Source organism: Dipodomys ordii, unplaced genomic scaffold (genome assembly GCF_000151885.1).
Source record: "Dipodomys ordii isolate 6190 unplaced genomic scaffold, Dord_2.0 Scaffold1, whole genome shotgun sequence".
In the NCBI taxonomy this organism is placed as follows: Eukaryota; Metazoa; Chordata; class Mammalia; order Rodentia; family Heteromyidae; genus Dipodomys; species Dipodomys ordii.
In genome coordinates this window covers 51,734,899-51,752,174 of record NW_012267217.1, presented here as the reverse complement: position 1 = coordinate 51,752,174, position 17,276 = coordinate 51,734,899, and the positions used below count along the sequence as shown (strand labels likewise).

Below are 17,276 nucleotides of genomic sequence, written 5' to 3'. Positions count from 1 at the left end.
CCCCTACCCCTACCCTCCTCCATTCCTGGTGGATGCTTCCAGCAGCTCCGTCTTGGAACGCACATATTTCTCTGTTCTGCAAATGAGGACAGTCTGCGATTAGGGGCCCGTTTACTTTCGACAGCTTGCGGGAGGCAGGGAGAAGTCGATCCTGGTCTCAGTTGAGTTGGCAGGCAGAGGTACTACTTGAGTACAAACCCCCTCCTCCATGCCGTCTGCATTTCATGTCTGTGTGTTGTGTCAGCACATAGACATGCTTACAGGCCCTGGGAGCGTATGGATGTGTGCTGCAGGGGTTGTGTGAGGCAGTCTTAGAGTATCAGCTGTGAACTTGGCAGCCAGCAGCCTGCTGCTTGTGACCAGCAGGAAGGTTTGTTTCCTAGCTGGCGCCACTCATCATGGCTGCCATAGGGCCAGCTTGGGTCTCCCAGGGGCTGCCGGGATGTACAGAGCTCGTTGTGGATGGGAAGATGATTGAGGATGTGGATTGATTCCTGCCTGGCTGCACTGACACATTCCTAGGGCCCAGCAGTGTATGGGTGCATGTGTGTGAATCTATGTGTGTGTGTGCATCTGTGTGTCTACATGTATACACACAATCCCGCATATCTCAGATGCATGTTCGGGGTCCCCAGCCTGTGTGGCTTAGGACCTCTGGTTAGTCCTGGTGATGAAGACATTGGGCTCAGTCATGGTTTCCAGGATATGAGTTTTCTAGGATTCTGGGAGCCAGCTCAATGAGGCAATGGGTTCCATGCCTCAGTGCAGCTGTAGGAAGGGGGGTGGGGTGGGAGAGGAGGAGGCTGACAGCATGCCCAGCCCGCGCAAGCAGGATAGGAAGTGCAGCCAGCCAGCAGATGGAACATCTCTTTGCCTGCCCTTTGGTGAGGGGGGCCATGGTGGGGGCCTCTGCTACCTTGGGGTGAGAGGAGAGAGTGCTTAGAAAAGGGAAAGTTGATAAGAGGCTCCTGAGATGGTTGGGGAGAAGGCCTTAGAGAGGGCCAGAAACATTCCCAACAGCCAGTTGGGAGAGGATGCCAGAACAAGTAAGACTTGGTTGCTTCTTCGTTTCACCATTTACAAGATGATGCAATTGAGCCCTTTCCAAGAGCTCTTCCCCACGGGCTCCATGTTGCTTGTTGGTTGATGTGGTTGCCTTGGAGACTGTCTCTTCCTCTGCCTTCCCTTCCTCGTCTAGAAGCTTTGGCCCCCTGCCTCCAGGGGCTGGAAGGAGTGAACATCTGTTTCTTGTATCAATCTTTTGTGCTCCTGGTCCCCACTCTTCATAGAGTAGATTCCTACAGAAGGCTAAGCCCAGGGCAAAGCTGATCCCTAACCTGCAGAGAAGACTCTAGGATGTGAGCAAGAGTTGGGCCCAGGAAGGCTGGGGAAGATGCTAAGGGGAGGGAAATCCTGGCTGGCTTTGCCCCTGTGCTAGCCCTGTCTTCTCAGGACTGTGTCAGGGTGTGTGTGGGGGAATTAGATGGGAATCACTCATTTGTCAAGTAATGTGCTCATTGCCCTCCCTGCCCTGCCATTCCTTCAGGGGTGCAGGCTCGGGAGAGGCAGCCTGCAGAGCCCCCGGCCCCGCTCAGGAGGCGGGCAGCCAGCGATGGACAGTATGAGAACCACTCTCCCGAAGCGACATCCCCCCGCAGCCCTGGGGTCCGCTCTCCTGTCCAGTGCGTCTCCCCCGAGCTGGCTCTCACCATCGCCCTCAATCCCGGAGGGCGGCCCAAAGAGGTGAGTCTATAAACAGCACCCTGCGGCTCCAGAGAGCAGTGGAGCCCACTGAATACCTCCAGGAGTCAGTGGTCAGCGTGTCACCTGGTGGTCATCTTGTCAGCGATTTGCTCTTCCCTGCCTCCACCCCCCACATCCTTACCTAAGGTCTCTTCTTGGCCATGTAGTATCTGGAGGCCATTTCCTCCCTTCGATAGCTTTTTGTGTCCCCACTCCTTATATTAACGCTGAGATGGGTTCTCCCATCTTGAATCTTAGAGTTCTTGAGAGGGAGATCAGGATCCTGGAGATGACATAGGTGACTGTAGTCTCCAAACCTAGTCCGATAGACTAGCGGGAATGTGTTTGGAGTCCTTCCCAGAAATCAAGGATCTGTTGGACGATTTAGTTTTCATGCTCAAATATTTGTATTTCTGAGATGTTTCGAGATATAGAGGCACCGGGTCTTGAACTTGAGTGTGTGTAAAAACCACTGGGCATCAGATCAAACTCTAGATTCCCAAATCCACCTGAGGTAAGGCTGGGTTGGGATCCAGGAACCTGTATTTTACATGTATACCCTGAAACATTCTGATGTTGATGGAGCATGAGCCCTCCCCATTTTTTTTTGCCATGTCACTGAGCTGCTTTTGCTCAAGGCTAGCACTCTACCACTTGAGCCACAGTGCCACATCTGGCTTTTTCTGTTTTATGTGGTGCTGAGGAATTGAACCCAGGGCTTCATGCATGCTAGGCAAGCACTCTACCACTAAGCCATATTCCCAGCCCTAGGGCCACTTTTTATGATATTGAGCTTCCTTGTAACTTCTTTGCTTGGAAGTCATTTTGGATAGCAAAGGGCTTTGCTCGTTTTTGTTTCTCTCTTGCTTTCTGGTAGAACCCGAGTCCCCTGTCCATCCTCCAGCCCCTCCTCAGTGGCACTGCTCTGAAGTATTTCCATGGCAGGTGCTCCTGAATTCAGATGGGCAGAAATGGCCTTGGAAACGGCCATGCCCCCATGCTTTATAAAGAGCTGTGGGGCTGTGCATGGCCAGCGTCTCCACTGGACACCTTACCTGAACACTGGTGGAGAGTCAGCCCGGGAGGGGAATTGTGCTATGTGACTTGACATAATGGCCAAGGTCATCTGGAGGGGAATGACCTTCTCCTCAGGGACCTCCCCTTTGTTCTCCTGCAGCCCCATCTACACAGCTACAAGGAGGCCTTCGAGGAGATGGAGGGAGCCTCCCCAACCAGCCCACCACCCAGTGGGGGTAAGGACCCTGGCGAAGCCTGTCTTCCCATCCCCTCAGCCCCTCCTCTCAGTCTTGGCCTGTGTGGGGGTGCGATGGGGGTGTGTACCAGGCATGTCGGGCCGGGCTAGAATCTGCTGCTTCTTACTTCTTCATTTCTTCCAAATGCTCTGTGTTCTCTGTAGCTTCTACCTACACCTAAGGGTGAAGCAGCCACTCACTGAATGTCTGAGCATCCAGACAGATAGACCATGGGGCCTGGGTTCTCATTCCATGGACTTTTGTTTGTTGTTTGAGTCTTTTGCCATTTTAGGCTCCAAAGATCCCCCATCTTAGTGTGACTCTTTGTGACTTGGCCCTGCCCTTGTTTCTGACTCCCATTTCTGCCTGTGTCTATTGCAGACAGCCTCTGTGACTTCTCTTAAGGACATACAGGACACGGGCTCATAGGCTGGTAGAGTCCGGGTGTCATCCACCCTTGACCTCCAGGCAGGGGCATGTCCTGTATATCGCTGACACACTCATTGGGGAGGCAGGCCCCAACAGGACAGCCAAGAGGAAAGGCCTGGATGAGCTCAGGAGTGCGCAGTGTTCCTTTTTATTCAGGAAGTGTCCTGAACTGGGGGATGTAGTTGTGGGAAATGCAGTGGCAGAACCACGCCAGACTGTGAGGAATTCAGGGTCCATCCTGCAAGAGGCCCAGGGCTGGCAGAATAGTAGAGATTCGGGCTTCTGAGCTGGGCCTCGGTTGAGCTGTTCTTTGCTTCTGTAAGAGGGGAAATGGGTGAGGACAGTTGAACTGGAGCTGGCTGCATCTATCTCCTGGGGACTGGCTTTTCTGCCCCGTGGTGGGAGGTGGTAGCAACCCATGGCCTGCATGCCAACAGAATGTGGGTGGGCTGCCATCTTGAAGACACATGAGGTTGAGATTGTGACTGATCAGCAGGCCCTGGGAGCTGTGGCTCCTGCTGCCCAGTGGAGACAGAGTAATGGAGCATTCTCCAATAGTCACATTCAAAAATGTGACAGGAAATTTACTGGTGAAATTAATTTGAAATGTATATTAGGCTAGGAAAGATGGTAGATGACTCTAATTCCAGCTACCCAGCCAAGGTACAAAAGCAGGAGCATCTCGAGGCCAGTCTGGTTAAAATAGGGAGTCTCCCATCTGAAAACTAACTTAGCCAGCACTGGGGACATGACTTCCAATACTTTAAGCTCATGGCCATGAGTTCAGTACCTAATATCACCAAAACACACAAACAAACAAACAAAAACCCCAAACCAAATAACCTAAATATTGTCATTTCAATAAGTAAATCAATATAAAATATTAGGATATTTTTACAGTCATTTGGAAAATATGAAAGTAATATTGTATAAAAAGAAACATTTTAAGAATGTTTTAACTTCAGTGGAAAATGTTGAGCTATTTTATTGATATAAAAATGATCCATGCATGATAGTAAGCATTGGTAATCCCAGCACTTGGGAGGCTGAGGCAGTAGGATTGGGACTTTGAGGTCCGATCAAGTTACATAGTGAACGTCTGTCAAACCCCAAAACAAAAACAAAAACATCAGCATTAGTGTCTTATGCTGGTACTCCTAACTATAGCAGGCTAAGAGCTGAAGATTGTGGTGTGAGGCCAGCCTGAGAAGCAGAGTCCATGAGATGCTTATCTCCAAGTAACCACCAAAAAGCTGGAAGTAGAGCTCAAGCAGTAGAGCACCGGCCTTGAGTGAAAAAAGTAAGGGTCAATATCCAGGCCTTGAGTTCAAGCCTTAGTAAGGGCACATAAACAAAGAAATTAACCCGAAAGAGAGCTACTTTCTACTCTTCTTGAATGTGGCTGTGTATCTTGGAGTAGATTAACTCACCTCAAGTGTTGGGCTGATAGCTGCCATCTTGGACTCATGATTGCAGGCCTGAGCAATCTACAGGATAAAGCCACCCCAGTTGAAACATCCAGACTGACTAACCCTGGGGCCTGGCATACTTGAGAGTATGTGGAGGGTGTAAACCACTCGGGCTGTACAAGAATTCGGTTCTGCCCTTTCCTCTCAGTACACTGGGGATCAGAATAAGTCAGAGGTTTCATAAACACATGGGGCTGGGGAGAGAGACTGAAAGGTGGAGAAACACAAGGAATTTTTCTCAGGAAGCAGAAAGCTGCCTGGCTTCGGCGCCATCGCCTCCTTGTTTTGTCAGGAAGGGCTACCTGACTCTTCTTTCCTGATGGGGTCCCCTGCCCTCTACGGACCTGCTCGGTGGGCATTTACAGAATGAACTGGAGCAGCCCGCTGGTCTCAGGCTGGGTGGGCATTTGTTTCATCATCAGGCTGCACAGCGAGGGGTTCACTTGGCAGACATCACTAGGGGTTCACTTGGCAAACATGAGGGGTGAGCAGGAGGCAATGGGGTGGGGAGGTGGTGTGGGCAGAGGAGTTAAGCCTAGACTTCCTGGCATTTTGGAGTGGTATATTTGTTCATCATTTGTCCACTGGGCATCTGGGTAGAGCACAGGGGGAGGCCCCACCCAGTCCATCCAGGACGCTGGGCAGCAGCAGGGTCCTCGGGCTACGGCCTCTGCAAGGTCTTGAGCTCTCAGAGATCCAGAGTTCCTTTCTTTCCTTTCTCCCGAGTGAGGAGGCAGCTGCCACTGAGACGTCTCGTGACCAGGCCACTAGGCTGTGTCCTCAGCTGGGAAGGCCAGCAGCCCGCTCTGACCTTGTGTGTTAGGTGACACTTGTAACCCAGATGGGCAGCTCAGGACAAGTCCAGGCTTTGTGCAGGGAGCTGGTGTTCCTGGTGGAGCACTGCCTGGGCTTCTCCTTCACCCTGAGCCCCCAGGCTTGGGATACAGAGCCCGGCACTGAGATCTTGCCTGCTGGGATTTGTAAGGGACATGTAGGACTGATGGCTGTTCTGATCTCAGGGCTGGAAAATTCCGGCCTGTGATCTCTTTTTCCTTTCTTACATTTTTTTAGCATGTGTCCTCTTAAGACTCCATTTCTGCCTGTCCTCTTCTGAGTCTATTCATGTACATGGCTTACAAACACTATGTGTGTGCATGTATGTGCAGATGTGTACATCCATGCGTGCATGTGGGGTGTGTGTGTGTGTGTGTGTGTGTGTGTGTGTGTGTGTGTGTGTGTGTGTGTGTGTTTGGAGTAAAGGTGCTGGGGCATGAGTTGGGGTAGGAGGGAAAATAGAGTATTTTAGAGAAAGGTAGAGATATTTGAAGGAGCCTACATGTGTGCTGTAAGCTCCTAAGACATAAAGGGGCTGTCAGAAGAGACCAAGGGCCTGGGGTAGAAATGACTCCCTCAAGGTTGGGTGGGGCCTGGGCTGGGACTGAGACCTTGCCCTCTGACTCTCTTCTTGTCCTTGAAACTGCTGACATGTGGAGAAACACGGAGACTGGGGAAGGAGTGGGAGCAGCTGGGACTCGGGCTGTCTCCCTTGTTCCCAGCCCCACCAGCATGCTCCCCTCCCTGTAGCTTGTCTAGCCCACTCTAGCTACACCCTCATTCCTGTGTCTCCTCCTTTTCTTTCCAAACAGTACGCTCCCCTCCTGGCCTGGCTAAGACACCCCTGTCTGCTCTGGGCCTGAAGCCCCACAACCCAGCTGACATCCTGTTGCACCCCACAGGCGGTGAGTGGCTGGCTGGTAGAGGGAGGTGAAAGGGAGGAGGCCCTTGTGTCCTGGGCAGGGGGTATGATGGGAGGATCCCCCCCCCCCAGAGTGGAGCTTCTCAGGGTTGCTGGGGGTGAGGTGGCAGTGGCTAGGTGACACCCGGATGCTAGGTCCGGGGATGGCTGGCATCCTTTTATAGCCTTTTTGCCTTAGTGTTGCCTGGATGGCCTTGGGAACTCAAGGCTTCCTTGCAATCATCCAGCTCTCTGCTGGAAGTCTGTCCCACCCCCATCCAATGTGCAGCCATTACCAGCCTGTACCAGGGCCCCCGTCTGTGGCCCAGCAGCCTCTGCTCTGAGCCAGATCCCTGGCATTCGGACTGCTTTCCTCATGTGCCTCTCTGGGAAAAACCTGTCACTCAGCAGCAGCTACCACCGTCTGCCACCTATCCAGCCCTGGGTCCCCCCTGCCTTAGGCTCTGCCGTCCGAAGGTGGCCTCTCCTCCATCGCTTTGCCCATATCCCAGTTGCTGGCAGCATTTGAGCCTACTGCTGAGGATGGGAGCTGGACCCCAGGGACTGCTAGGCTGACCCCGACCTCCCTGAGGTCAAGTAGCCTGTCCTGGTTACGGAGCAGAGGACAGAGTCCTGGGCCTGTGCAGAAGATGTTGCCCAGCAGGGTGGTCACTTCTGGGCTCCCGCTTCCCCTGGCCATTTCCCAGCCAGACCTAGAGACACTGGGGACAGTAGTCTGGGGTTTTAACCGTGATTTGGAAAGCCTGAAGTATGGCTTCTAGAAAATGAATCTGGCTTTAGGGCTGAGCTGGGACTCTGGGGGTCAACTCTGCCTTTTCTCCTTAGTTGCCAGAAGACTCATCCAGACAGGTAGGAGGGCAATGGCATGCATTGGTGAGCCACACAGACACTGGCTGGGCACAGCCTCCAACACGGGAGAGCATGGCCAGGGACACTGAGCCACCAGAGAGAAGGGGGTGGGGCTGCCTGTCACCAGTCCAGCGCTTACTGCTCCTGACACAGCCACAGGCCTGGCTGTGGAAGGCAGAGACCACGGAGAGCCTAAATCCAAGCATCCTGGACTCTGGGATGCTCTGCAGGATGGACTTCAGCCTTCCCCATGGGCTCCTCTTCCTCGGCCTTCCTGCTTCCCTTTTCTCAGCAAATTCGTTCTCTAGAATGCATTCTCATTAACCAATATCTCTCTGTGTGTGTCTCTCTTTTTCCTCCTGGCTCTTTCTCTCATCTTGATCACCTGGTCTTCTTTCCTGCCTCTCCTCCCCCCCACGCCTCCTCCCTCAGAGGAAGATGAGGGCCAGGAGGCTCCTAAGCTTCCAGAAGGTAAGCACAGCTTGCTGGTTGGCCGCTTCCTGCACTCTGAGACTGGGAATGGCTTTCCACACAGAGCTTGACCAGCTTGGAGCCTGGTATCTATCTTCTTACCTGATCTCAAATGACAGGCACACAGCCTTCTTGTCCCCACCCCTTGGCAAGGACATGTCACCCTGAGCTGAATGCTGCCTGGGGAGATCGTGGCCAATGGGCACCAGTTCAGGCACACCCAGTGCCCAGGCGCCAGCAAGGTGTCACCTTGTTGACTAAGATACCTCTCCTACTGCTTCCTGTCCCAGGGGCAGTGCCACGTCCCGGAACGTGGCACATACACAGGCAGATGGGGCTCAGGTCACATATCATGGCAGACAGAGCAGAGATTGTCCCCCGTAGCCCTGGTGGTAGGCTGCTCTGTAGACTGTGGGGTCTTTGGCATTGTCTCTGGCTTCTTGCTAGATGCCAGCACTCGGCCAGTCGTAATGATCAAAGATGCTTCCATTATGGCTGGTGTCCCTTTGGGGGATAATTTGCCCCAGTTCAGAGCCAGTCAGTCACATAGCCAGCATCTGTCCTCTGGAAGCGCCTGCCTGCCCTTCTGTCCACACAGAGAGCAGAAGTCTGTCTTCCTGGGACCTCAGAAGATCCCATTGGAGCTTTCAGGAAAGTGACTTGGGGCCGTGTACATACGATGTCTGAGCAGAATTTCAAGGAGATGGCATGGCTGTGTACCCCAGCATGACTGGGGTGGGTAGAACCGCTACGCTGTGCTCTGGGCAAGCAGAGGGGGACAAGTCTGGTGTGAGGCCTTATCTCACTCACTCGGACTCAGGGCGATGGTAAAGGAAGTGTGTCAGCCTCCTTGGCCCCTGTGTGGCTCTGGGCATTGGTGTTCCCATCTCCACCAGGCATGGGTGGATGAGGTGGGTGCTGACCCCACCTGGGCCCTGTCTCCCAGTGGCTGGCTGCCTTGGATTCTGTCTGGGTTTCTGAACCCTACTCCCCTTTGCAATCATTGCCTTGACTTCCCAACCCCAAAGCAGCATGGCCTCTGACCCTGCTGCCTCCAGGAGCTTCCCAGAAGCCTTTGCCTGTTGTTTGGCCTGCCTGAGCACAGGCTGCCTGGGGGCTGCAGAACACAGCAGCTTGACCATGGAACTTAGAAGGCGAGGCCAGGGCTGAGCTGCTCCAGCCTCCTGCCCAGGGAAGGCCTTTTCCCAGGCTAGACCGAGACAGCCACAGTGCGGTGAGGCTGGGAGGTCATGGCTGGAAGAGGTAGGCTAAAGTCCACCTGCCTGGACTTCAGGTCCACTCTGATGAGGTCCCAGGGCTGGGTCAACCCACAGACAGACAGACACACACTCACACACACACAGACACACAGAAGCCATTGGATCTGCGGCTTTTCTCTGTTTGGAGGAAATGAGACATGCCAAGTAGAACTCACAGAGGACTCTGTTATAAGACCATGAGTCCCCACCATCCAACACCTGACCCAGACACCTGACCCGGAGCCGCACGAGTGCAGGGAGAGGTTCCTGGGGATCCACTCAGCCACACCAGGGCTGTCGGGGATCTGGAGCTCAGGCCTGTGTTCCAGGCAGCAGAGGGGAATCTGTCCAAGGTCACACACAGGTAGGCAACAGCAGAAGTGACTGTGGTGCTGGCTCTCCTGTCTCCTAATCAGAGGCCATTTCAGAGCCCTTCTCCTGCCTCCAGGCGCCAGGCCCTGGGATTCCAGTGTGGGCGTTGGAATTGCTGCCTGGGGAGTTGGGCGGTGAGGGCAGAGAGCAGGGCTGGGGCAGCCAGTGCCAGCTTTCCTGACTCAGGCCCCACCTCCTGGGTCAGGCTGGAGCACATTCTTTGCCGACCCTCAGAAGTGTTATTTGATTTTCCCTGCTGATACTTTGATGGGAAATAAAGAAGAAGGAGCCTGTGAGGCATACCCAATTCAGGGCAGAATTATTCAGCTCCATGCAAGTCACTGTGTTAACTACATCTGTGCATTTTTTTTTCATGGATTCGATCATTATCTTGAGTTCCTCTTACAAGCCGGGCTCTGGAGACATAATAAAGTGAAGTGTGAGCTATGGTTGCTAATTTCATAGAGAGTTGGTGTGAACAAGAACCAGAATTATGCATGCAGTGCTTTGGAGGGGAGGGACACCGTTCATGAGCCCTGATGACAAAGAACTGAACCCTAGGCTAAAGGAATAATGTGAGGCTGAGTGGGATCAACTTGGTAAAATCCCAGATGAACATGCCAGGTGCAAAGGCCCTGGGGGGTGGGAAGGGGTAGTACGTGATTTTCTAGGAACTGAGAAATCAGTGAGGCTGGAGCATTTAGTAAGGTGTGTGTGTGTGTTATCAAGTAAGGCTAAGGCAGGCAGGAGCCAGGCCGCCTGGGGGGAAGGGGGCTAGGAATCCCATTTTAGGGCAGTTTGATGATTCCTTCGGTCAGGGACACAGCTAGGAGCCTGAGCTAAATCACCATACAGAAGCTTTCCCTTTCCAGTGCCTCCACTGGACGGAAGAGACACCTCAACATCCCAACAGTGACTCTGTTGGGTGTGGGGACCCGGAGTTCTTCCTCCTCCATGGGAAGGTGAGGAAGCAGTCCTGCTACTGGGAGGACATACGGAGGACGTGGGCAGTGGCTTCCTTGGCCGTGAACATTCAGGCCCGATTCTGTTTGCCCCAGAGATGGGGTGTGGCTGCATTTGGCACAGGGAGAGATCATGGACCAGAAATATCCTCTTCCTTCTCAGAGAGGCTTGGTGGATGGGGGCTCTGTGGAACCCCGTGGCCCCAGGGGAGGCTCAGAGCGACTCTAGGACAGGCCCTGAGTGAGGCAGCAAAGGGACGAGGAGGAGAGCAATCCAACAGGAACATGAACTTGGCGCCCCAACTTGGTGCTGATCTGGGGTGGGAAGGAGTGCCATAAATCCCTGCAGCAGCCAGGTACTGCTGGCTCACCCCTGTAATCCCAGCTACTCAGGAGGCTGAGATCTGAGGATCAAGGTGCAAAACCAGCCTGGGCAGGAAAGTCTCTTATCTCCAGTTAATCATCAGAAAATTGGAAGTGGTGCTGTGACTCAAGTGGTAGAGCGCCAGCCTTGAGCTGAAGAGCTGAGGGACAGCGCCCAAGCCCAGAGTTCAAGGACCACAACTGACAAAAAAAAAAAATAACCCTACGACACGGATGGGTGGTTGTTTGTGTTGGTACTGGAACTCAGGGCCTTTACCTCTTGCTTGGCTTTGTTTTGCTCAAAGCGGCTGCTCCATCAGTTGAGCCATACCTCTACTTGTGGCTTCTTGCTGGTGAATTGGAGGTAAGGCTCTCAGAATTATCTGCTCAGGCTGGCTTTGAACCATGATTTTTCTGAGTAGCTAGTCTTACAGGTGTGAGCTAGCACCTAGTAGAGACGGGATTTTGTGTGTTTGTTTACAGACTGGGCTTGAACCCAGGACCTTGCACCCGCTAGGCAAGGGTGCTACCCCGTCAGCTCTTGCATATCTTTATTTTCCTCAGGGTAGGCAGCGTAGCTCCCTTAGCCCCAGCCAATGTTTTTTTTTTTTTTAGGGAGTCAGAAATGCATTTGAGGGTGTGGGTGAAGAGCTGCCAGTCCCTGGGCTGAGGAGCCAAGTCCCCTGGGCCTCCAGCTGTTCTCAGCCGCCAACAGCCACTTGGAATGGCTTCGGGCTTCTGGAATGTTCTCCATGCAGCACCCTCCCCGACCCCACCTCTCCTGCCCTTCCCAGCTCTGTTGCCTGTGGGTCAGCTGCTTGGGGACTGGAGGAGGAGGAGGGAGCACCCCCGAAGGTAGGGTGGGAGAGGCAGGGAGCAAGGCTGAGGAGGGACTAGGTCAGCCCTACCTACTCTGAGCCAGCTTGAATCAGCAGGATCCGTCCCTTCTCCATCATTCCATCCCAGCTGTGCAGGTGGGTCCTCCCGTTCCTACTTCGCAGTGGGGGAACACTGAGTCCCAGAAAGTTCTAGTAAGTGAAGGGAGAGAGGGGGGTGGATGGGAAGGAGAGAGAGGTAGGAAGGAATGTATGAAAACCTTTCCAAGGCAGAAGCAGGAGCTAGTAACTGAGGTTGATTTTAAGCATTGTAGAGGTGACCTCGTGAAAGCAGGTGACATGGCGAAGGTCCTGAGGACAGTGAGCAGAGGATATGGGAATGGGGGAGGGAAGACTGTGTCTCTTGGGAGTGGAGGGACAGGAAGAGGAGGCTGAGAAGGATAAGAGGTGCAAGAGAACCTGGTGGTGTTGGCTCATGCCTGTAATTCTAGCTACTCAGGTGACTGAGATCTAATGATCATGGTTTGAAGTCAGTCTGGGCAGGAAAGTCTGTAAGACTCTTATCTTCAATTAATCACCAAAAAGCTGGGAGTGGAGCTGTCTCAAGTGGCTCAGGGATGGTGCCCAGGCCCTGAGTTCAAGCCTCATAACTGGCAAAACAAACCAGAGGTGGAAGAGAAGGGAGGTGTAGAGCAAGGTAGGGGCTGCAGGAGTGGGGCTGGCCTCTGAGGGGCCTTGGCTTGATTGGCTGCTTTACCCACAGGACTGTCTCCAGATACCTGCTGCTCTCCTGGTAAATCATCCAGTGCCCTGAATCCAGTCTCTTGCCCTGTGTAGGGGACTGGTGTTCAGTGGTTTGGAAGCTGAAGGGGCTGGGGCAGATCCCAGGAGACTGAGGCCTTGAACATGTGGCCAGCTCAGAGTTTCTGGTCTCTCAGGACTTCCAGGGGTCTGTCCTTCAGCCCATTCTGCTTACCCCCTTCTCCTGCCCTAAAGCTCAGGCTCGGGTCAAAGGTGCTCAGCCCCCACGGTGGCCAGCAGACCAGGAGGACACGTGGGGCCAGTAGGGCTGTGTCCTCACTGAGGGACCCCCTCTCAGCTTCCAGTTAGAGGAGGGATACTCACATGTTTGCAAAGAGATATGTGGGTAGGAGTCATGATGTAGGGGTCTTGGCAGATGCCAAGCGGAATAACCCAGAAGAGCTGAATGGACTACTGAAAAACCTGAGGGCTGGAAAGCTCTTCATGCTGCACCCCAGCAGTGGAAGGAGTGAGACTCACCCCATCTCGAAGGAGCCAGCAGAGACCAGAGGAGCGTGTGTCTTGAATGATTGGAGATCTGCTCCATGCCAGGCACCCATTTGCTAGGCAGGTGTTGGGCCCTGAGGGAGCCTGTGAGCAGCCCATGGCACACAGATGCCCCTTGCATTCTCTGGCTAGGAGGGATGGGCTGTAGTGTGCCATGAGGAGCTGGGCAGAGCCATACAGAGGACCTGAAAAGGCCTTAGAGGGAGTAGCTTGGATGGCGAGGGTCAGGAAGGCATGGTGACTCAGGCTCATATCTTGTGTGGGTTTCTGTGAGTCGGGCTTCCTCTGATGGGTCTTTTCTGCCATGCCAGGTTATTACCTAGGGCAAGAGGCCATGTGCTGTGGGTATGAGAAGGCTCTGACCAGCCTTCCTGGGTTCCTAGGTCAGTCCTGTCCATTGGTAGCTGTGACCGAGACAAGGTTCAAATCCTGCCTCCCACTGGCTATTGTGGACTGCCCCTGTGCTGATAGCACATCTCCGGCTCTTCGGGCTGGTGTGCTGGGTAGCAGTGGGTGTCCCTCTGAGACTGTGGGCCTGGCCTAGGCCATCCAGAGCCTGCACTGTGAATTTGGAGACTTAGGGTGCTGGTCCCCATGGCTACCAAGTGGCTGTGTGTCCTGGGTAAATCACTCCCCCTCTGTGGGCTGAGATTCACTTAGCTACGGTCTACAGTGCTATCACATTGCAAAGCAGGGCTGTGCCATACAATGGAGAGATCTGACCTACCCTGGAGATGCTCAAGCATCCCAGCCCTGGAGCAGAGACTTTCTGAGCATCTTTAGCTGTTGTAGGGCCTGCTGGCCTGGACACACAGAGAGCAGGCCTTCTATGCAAAGTTGGCCCAAAGCTTCTATGAGGTGACTGTTGGCTCTGAACTGGCTTAGGCTGCACAGGAGAGTCCAGCTTTGAGTTTACAGGTGTGTGGCACCATGGATGGGGTGTCTGGTACAGAGACCCTGTCCCAGCCTACCCCACCATTGACCTCCACAAGGGGCCTGGCTGTAGGATGTCAGGAATGGAACTGCTCCGGAAAGAGACAGAGATGCTACACAGGAGGTCTCGTGACCCTCCTTCGGACCCCCCCCCCTTGAGAGGTTTCTTCCAGGCTAGGAGGGAAGACCTGGGTTATTCTAACCTGGCCATTACAACCCTGGTCCACAAGCCTACAGGACTCGGCCTCCTCAGGGTCATGGGGTATCCTGGGCTGGCTTCAGTGAATGTCCTAGGTGTGACAGAGCAGGCTCTGTGCTCCAGCCTTGTCCCTCCAAGCTGGCAGGGATGGTGCCACGTTGGTAGGTAGAACAGTGTCCATCCTCGATCATGCTCGTGGAGAAACCCAATGCCCGGCTCCCTCTGTTCTGTTTGATTTGAGGCACTGGCTGTGATAGGCAAGTGCTGGACTGTGAGTCGGATGGCCCGGGTCCTAGCTGTACCTCCAGGGATTTCACTCTCCAGACCTTCGTCTCTTCTCTCCAGTGGCCTTCCCGCTCCCCCCTCCTACGCTGAGTGCCATACCCGGTGGGGCTGAGGTGTGTCCATGTCCTCTGTCCAGAGCCTCGTGCAATGGGAATTCCAGAGGTGGTGCCGAATGCCTGGCTTGGGTAGGGCCTGGCGGTGTCTCTGGCATCAGTCTACTGAGGAATGCTGAGTGTGTCAGGTGGAGGTGGGTGGAAGTGTCTTGGCAGAGACGGAGCTGGAAAGTGTGTAATAGCCAGCACTGGCCATGACTCAGTAACACAGACCTGTTGCTAGGCGAGCAAGTGAGCATGTGGATGACTTTGGTGAGGTCCCGAGGTACAGGCAAGGTCAGGCAAGAGGTCTCACTGTGCGCTAGAGGCCCAGGCTCCTGTGCTACCTAGGGGAGCGTGGGGTTTGGGCAGCAGGGCCATGGAAGAAAAGGGCCAGCGTGGACAGGTGTCCTCACTCTTGGGGAAGAGGCTCTGATGGCCGTGTGCTGAGGCAGAGCCTTGGCTCTGGAAATCGTGATTCTTGAAAGCTTGTCAGTACCAGACTCTGGTTAAAGGTAGACTTGGGGCACAATGGATGTGGGAAGATGGGAATCCTGGCACGGTACCGTAGTGTCTTGTAGGGGCTGTCCCTATGCTCCTTTCCCCCCAGGCTGGACTCTGGGGGATGCTGTGTTTTCTGCACCCACAACATCCTGTGCTCAATATTTGTCCTCTTATCCCTTCCAGAGCCCCGGAGCTATGTGGAGTCAGTGGCGCGGACAGCAGTGGCTGGGCCTCGAGCTCAGGATGCTGATCCCAAGAACTTTAGCGCCCCAGCTGCCCAGGCCTACAGCCATGAGATGCCCCTGAGGAACGGGACCCTGGGTGGCTCTTTTGTCTCCCCCAGCCCTCTCTCCACCAGCAGCCCCATCCTCAGCGCTGATAGGTAAGCCAGGTGTGCCAGGAGCTTCGTGGAAGATGTTCCTGGCCTGAGACGGGCCAGGGGGGTTTCTGGGATCTGCCCAGGTGAGATGGGGCAGAAATTGCATCTGGAAAACCACTTAAGCACCTTAGAAAAGCCAGGGTGGTTGGGCTGTAATTCCCAGGCAGTGCTCAATTCCTCACCTGCCATGGTGTCAGAAGGAGTGAAAGGCGCCATCTATGTACACATGCAAGATGCAGTCTTTCCCCTGAGGTTAAGATCCACCTGCAGCCATGACCAGTGTGCCCTGGCCCCAGAGTTAAACCCCTCCCAACCCAACCCACCAGTAAGAGCCCATATGCAGTGATTGCTGTTCTGATGCCAGGGGCTCTGTATAGTGCGGTGCATGATTATTTACTCTTCACCCCGATCCTGGGCGATACTTAGTTTTTGTGTTTGTTTTTCATGGAGCTCGAACTCAGGGTCTGGGCACTGTCCCTGAGCTCTTTTTGCTCACAGCTGCACTCTACCCCTTGGGGTCACAGCACCACTTCTGGTTTTCTGCTGGTTAACTGGAGATAAGAGTCTCACAGACTTTCACAGGCTTTGAACCTCCATCCTCAGATCTCAGCCTCCTGAGTAGCTAGGATTAAAAGTGTGAGCCACCAGCATCTAACGAATTACTATTTCTATCCCTACATCTGAGAAGGGAATCTGAAGCACGAAGGAGAAGTCGCTTGTTTAAGATAGATTCCTTGGCTGAGCAGTAGCTGAAACAGGCCTCAGCAGGCAGCTCTGTGGTTCTCCAGCCCACATCTCTATCTGTCCCCGAGACCTGTGTGGTGTGCCTCTCTTCACAGGATGACAGCCACATGTGCCCAGAGCTAGTAGAGAAGAAAGGTGCTTGTGACTCTGAGAAAAGGTTGTTATTTCTCTGAGAGGAAGCAGAAGGGATTCTGAGGGCTGGAAGTATTTGGTGGGAAGTCCCACAGGAAAGCAGGATGCTACTCAGTGAAGAAGGGGGACAATTTAGAAGGCTAGTACAGAGGAGCGGAGGACTGAGGTATGGTGTGGTGTGTGTGTGTGTGTGTGTGTGTGTGAGAGAGAGAGAGAGAGAGAGAGCACTCGGGGCATATAGTCTTTGCAGGGGGGCGGGGGGCGTCCTGATGGATAGACAGCATGCATCCATCTGAGTGAGTGAGACCGAGGGGAAAGGCCAGGGTTGGGCAGGGGAAGTGGACAGCCTGTGCAGACAGGCTCAGCAGAAGGAGGTCTCAGATTTGAGGTGTAGTGAGAAGCTGCTTAGCTGGGTTTTAGGAATGAGGCAGGAAAGGAAAGTGGAGATCTGCTCGGATAAGGCCTGGAGGGAAGCCTGCCCTGCCCCTTCTGACAGATCTCATGGGTCCTACAGAATCCCCATTACCCGCCTTTCCCATGTCCCTTGAAGACCCTGTAGGCTGCCTTAGCCACGTTACCCACTTTGGGCTCAGCATACTGAGTCCCACCCAGATCAAGGTGGGACCTTGTTAAGCAGGTGAGCAAGAGGCTGCTTTCTCTGGAGTTTAACAAGCATGCTTGGCTAGTCCTCTTCCCTGCCCCTTCAGGGGAATGATGGCACACTTGGGGAAACTGAGTCAAGGTGGGCCTCTGTGGAAGCACTCCAGATGTTTTGACTTCCTTTCCGGTATGAATCTCTGTGCTGCTGGAGGCCCCCACCAGGTCATCCACGTTCAGTTTTGATGGTGGAGGTGGCTTTGCCTTGATTTATGGCTCAAGAGTTAGCATGGAAATGAACTATACAACTTGGAGGTAGGGCCAGGAGGGGAAAAAACAGG

General features: G+C 53.9%; 1 protein-coding gene across 6 annotated transcripts in view; it reads left to right on the top strand.

The window, feature by feature from the left end:
* The window catches only part of Tns1 (tensin 1), a 145,741-nt gene that overhangs the window by 110,021 nt on the left and 18,444 nt on the right, over window positions 1-17,276 (top strand). For all 6 annotated transcript variants that reach the window (XM_013037525.1, XM_013037736.1, XM_013037691.1 and 3 more), the window contains exons 18-21: window positions 1,547-1,743; window positions 2,921-2,996; window positions 6,541-6,633; window positions 15,267-15,465. In XM_013037525.1, coding sequence (XP_012892979.1) covers window positions 1,547-1,743; window positions 2,921-2,996; window positions 6,541-6,633; window positions 15,267-15,465 — 565 coding nt within the window. The remainder of the gene's footprint in view (window positions 1-1,546; window positions 1,744-2,920; window positions 2,997-6,540; window positions 6,634-15,266; window positions 15,466-17,276) is intronic.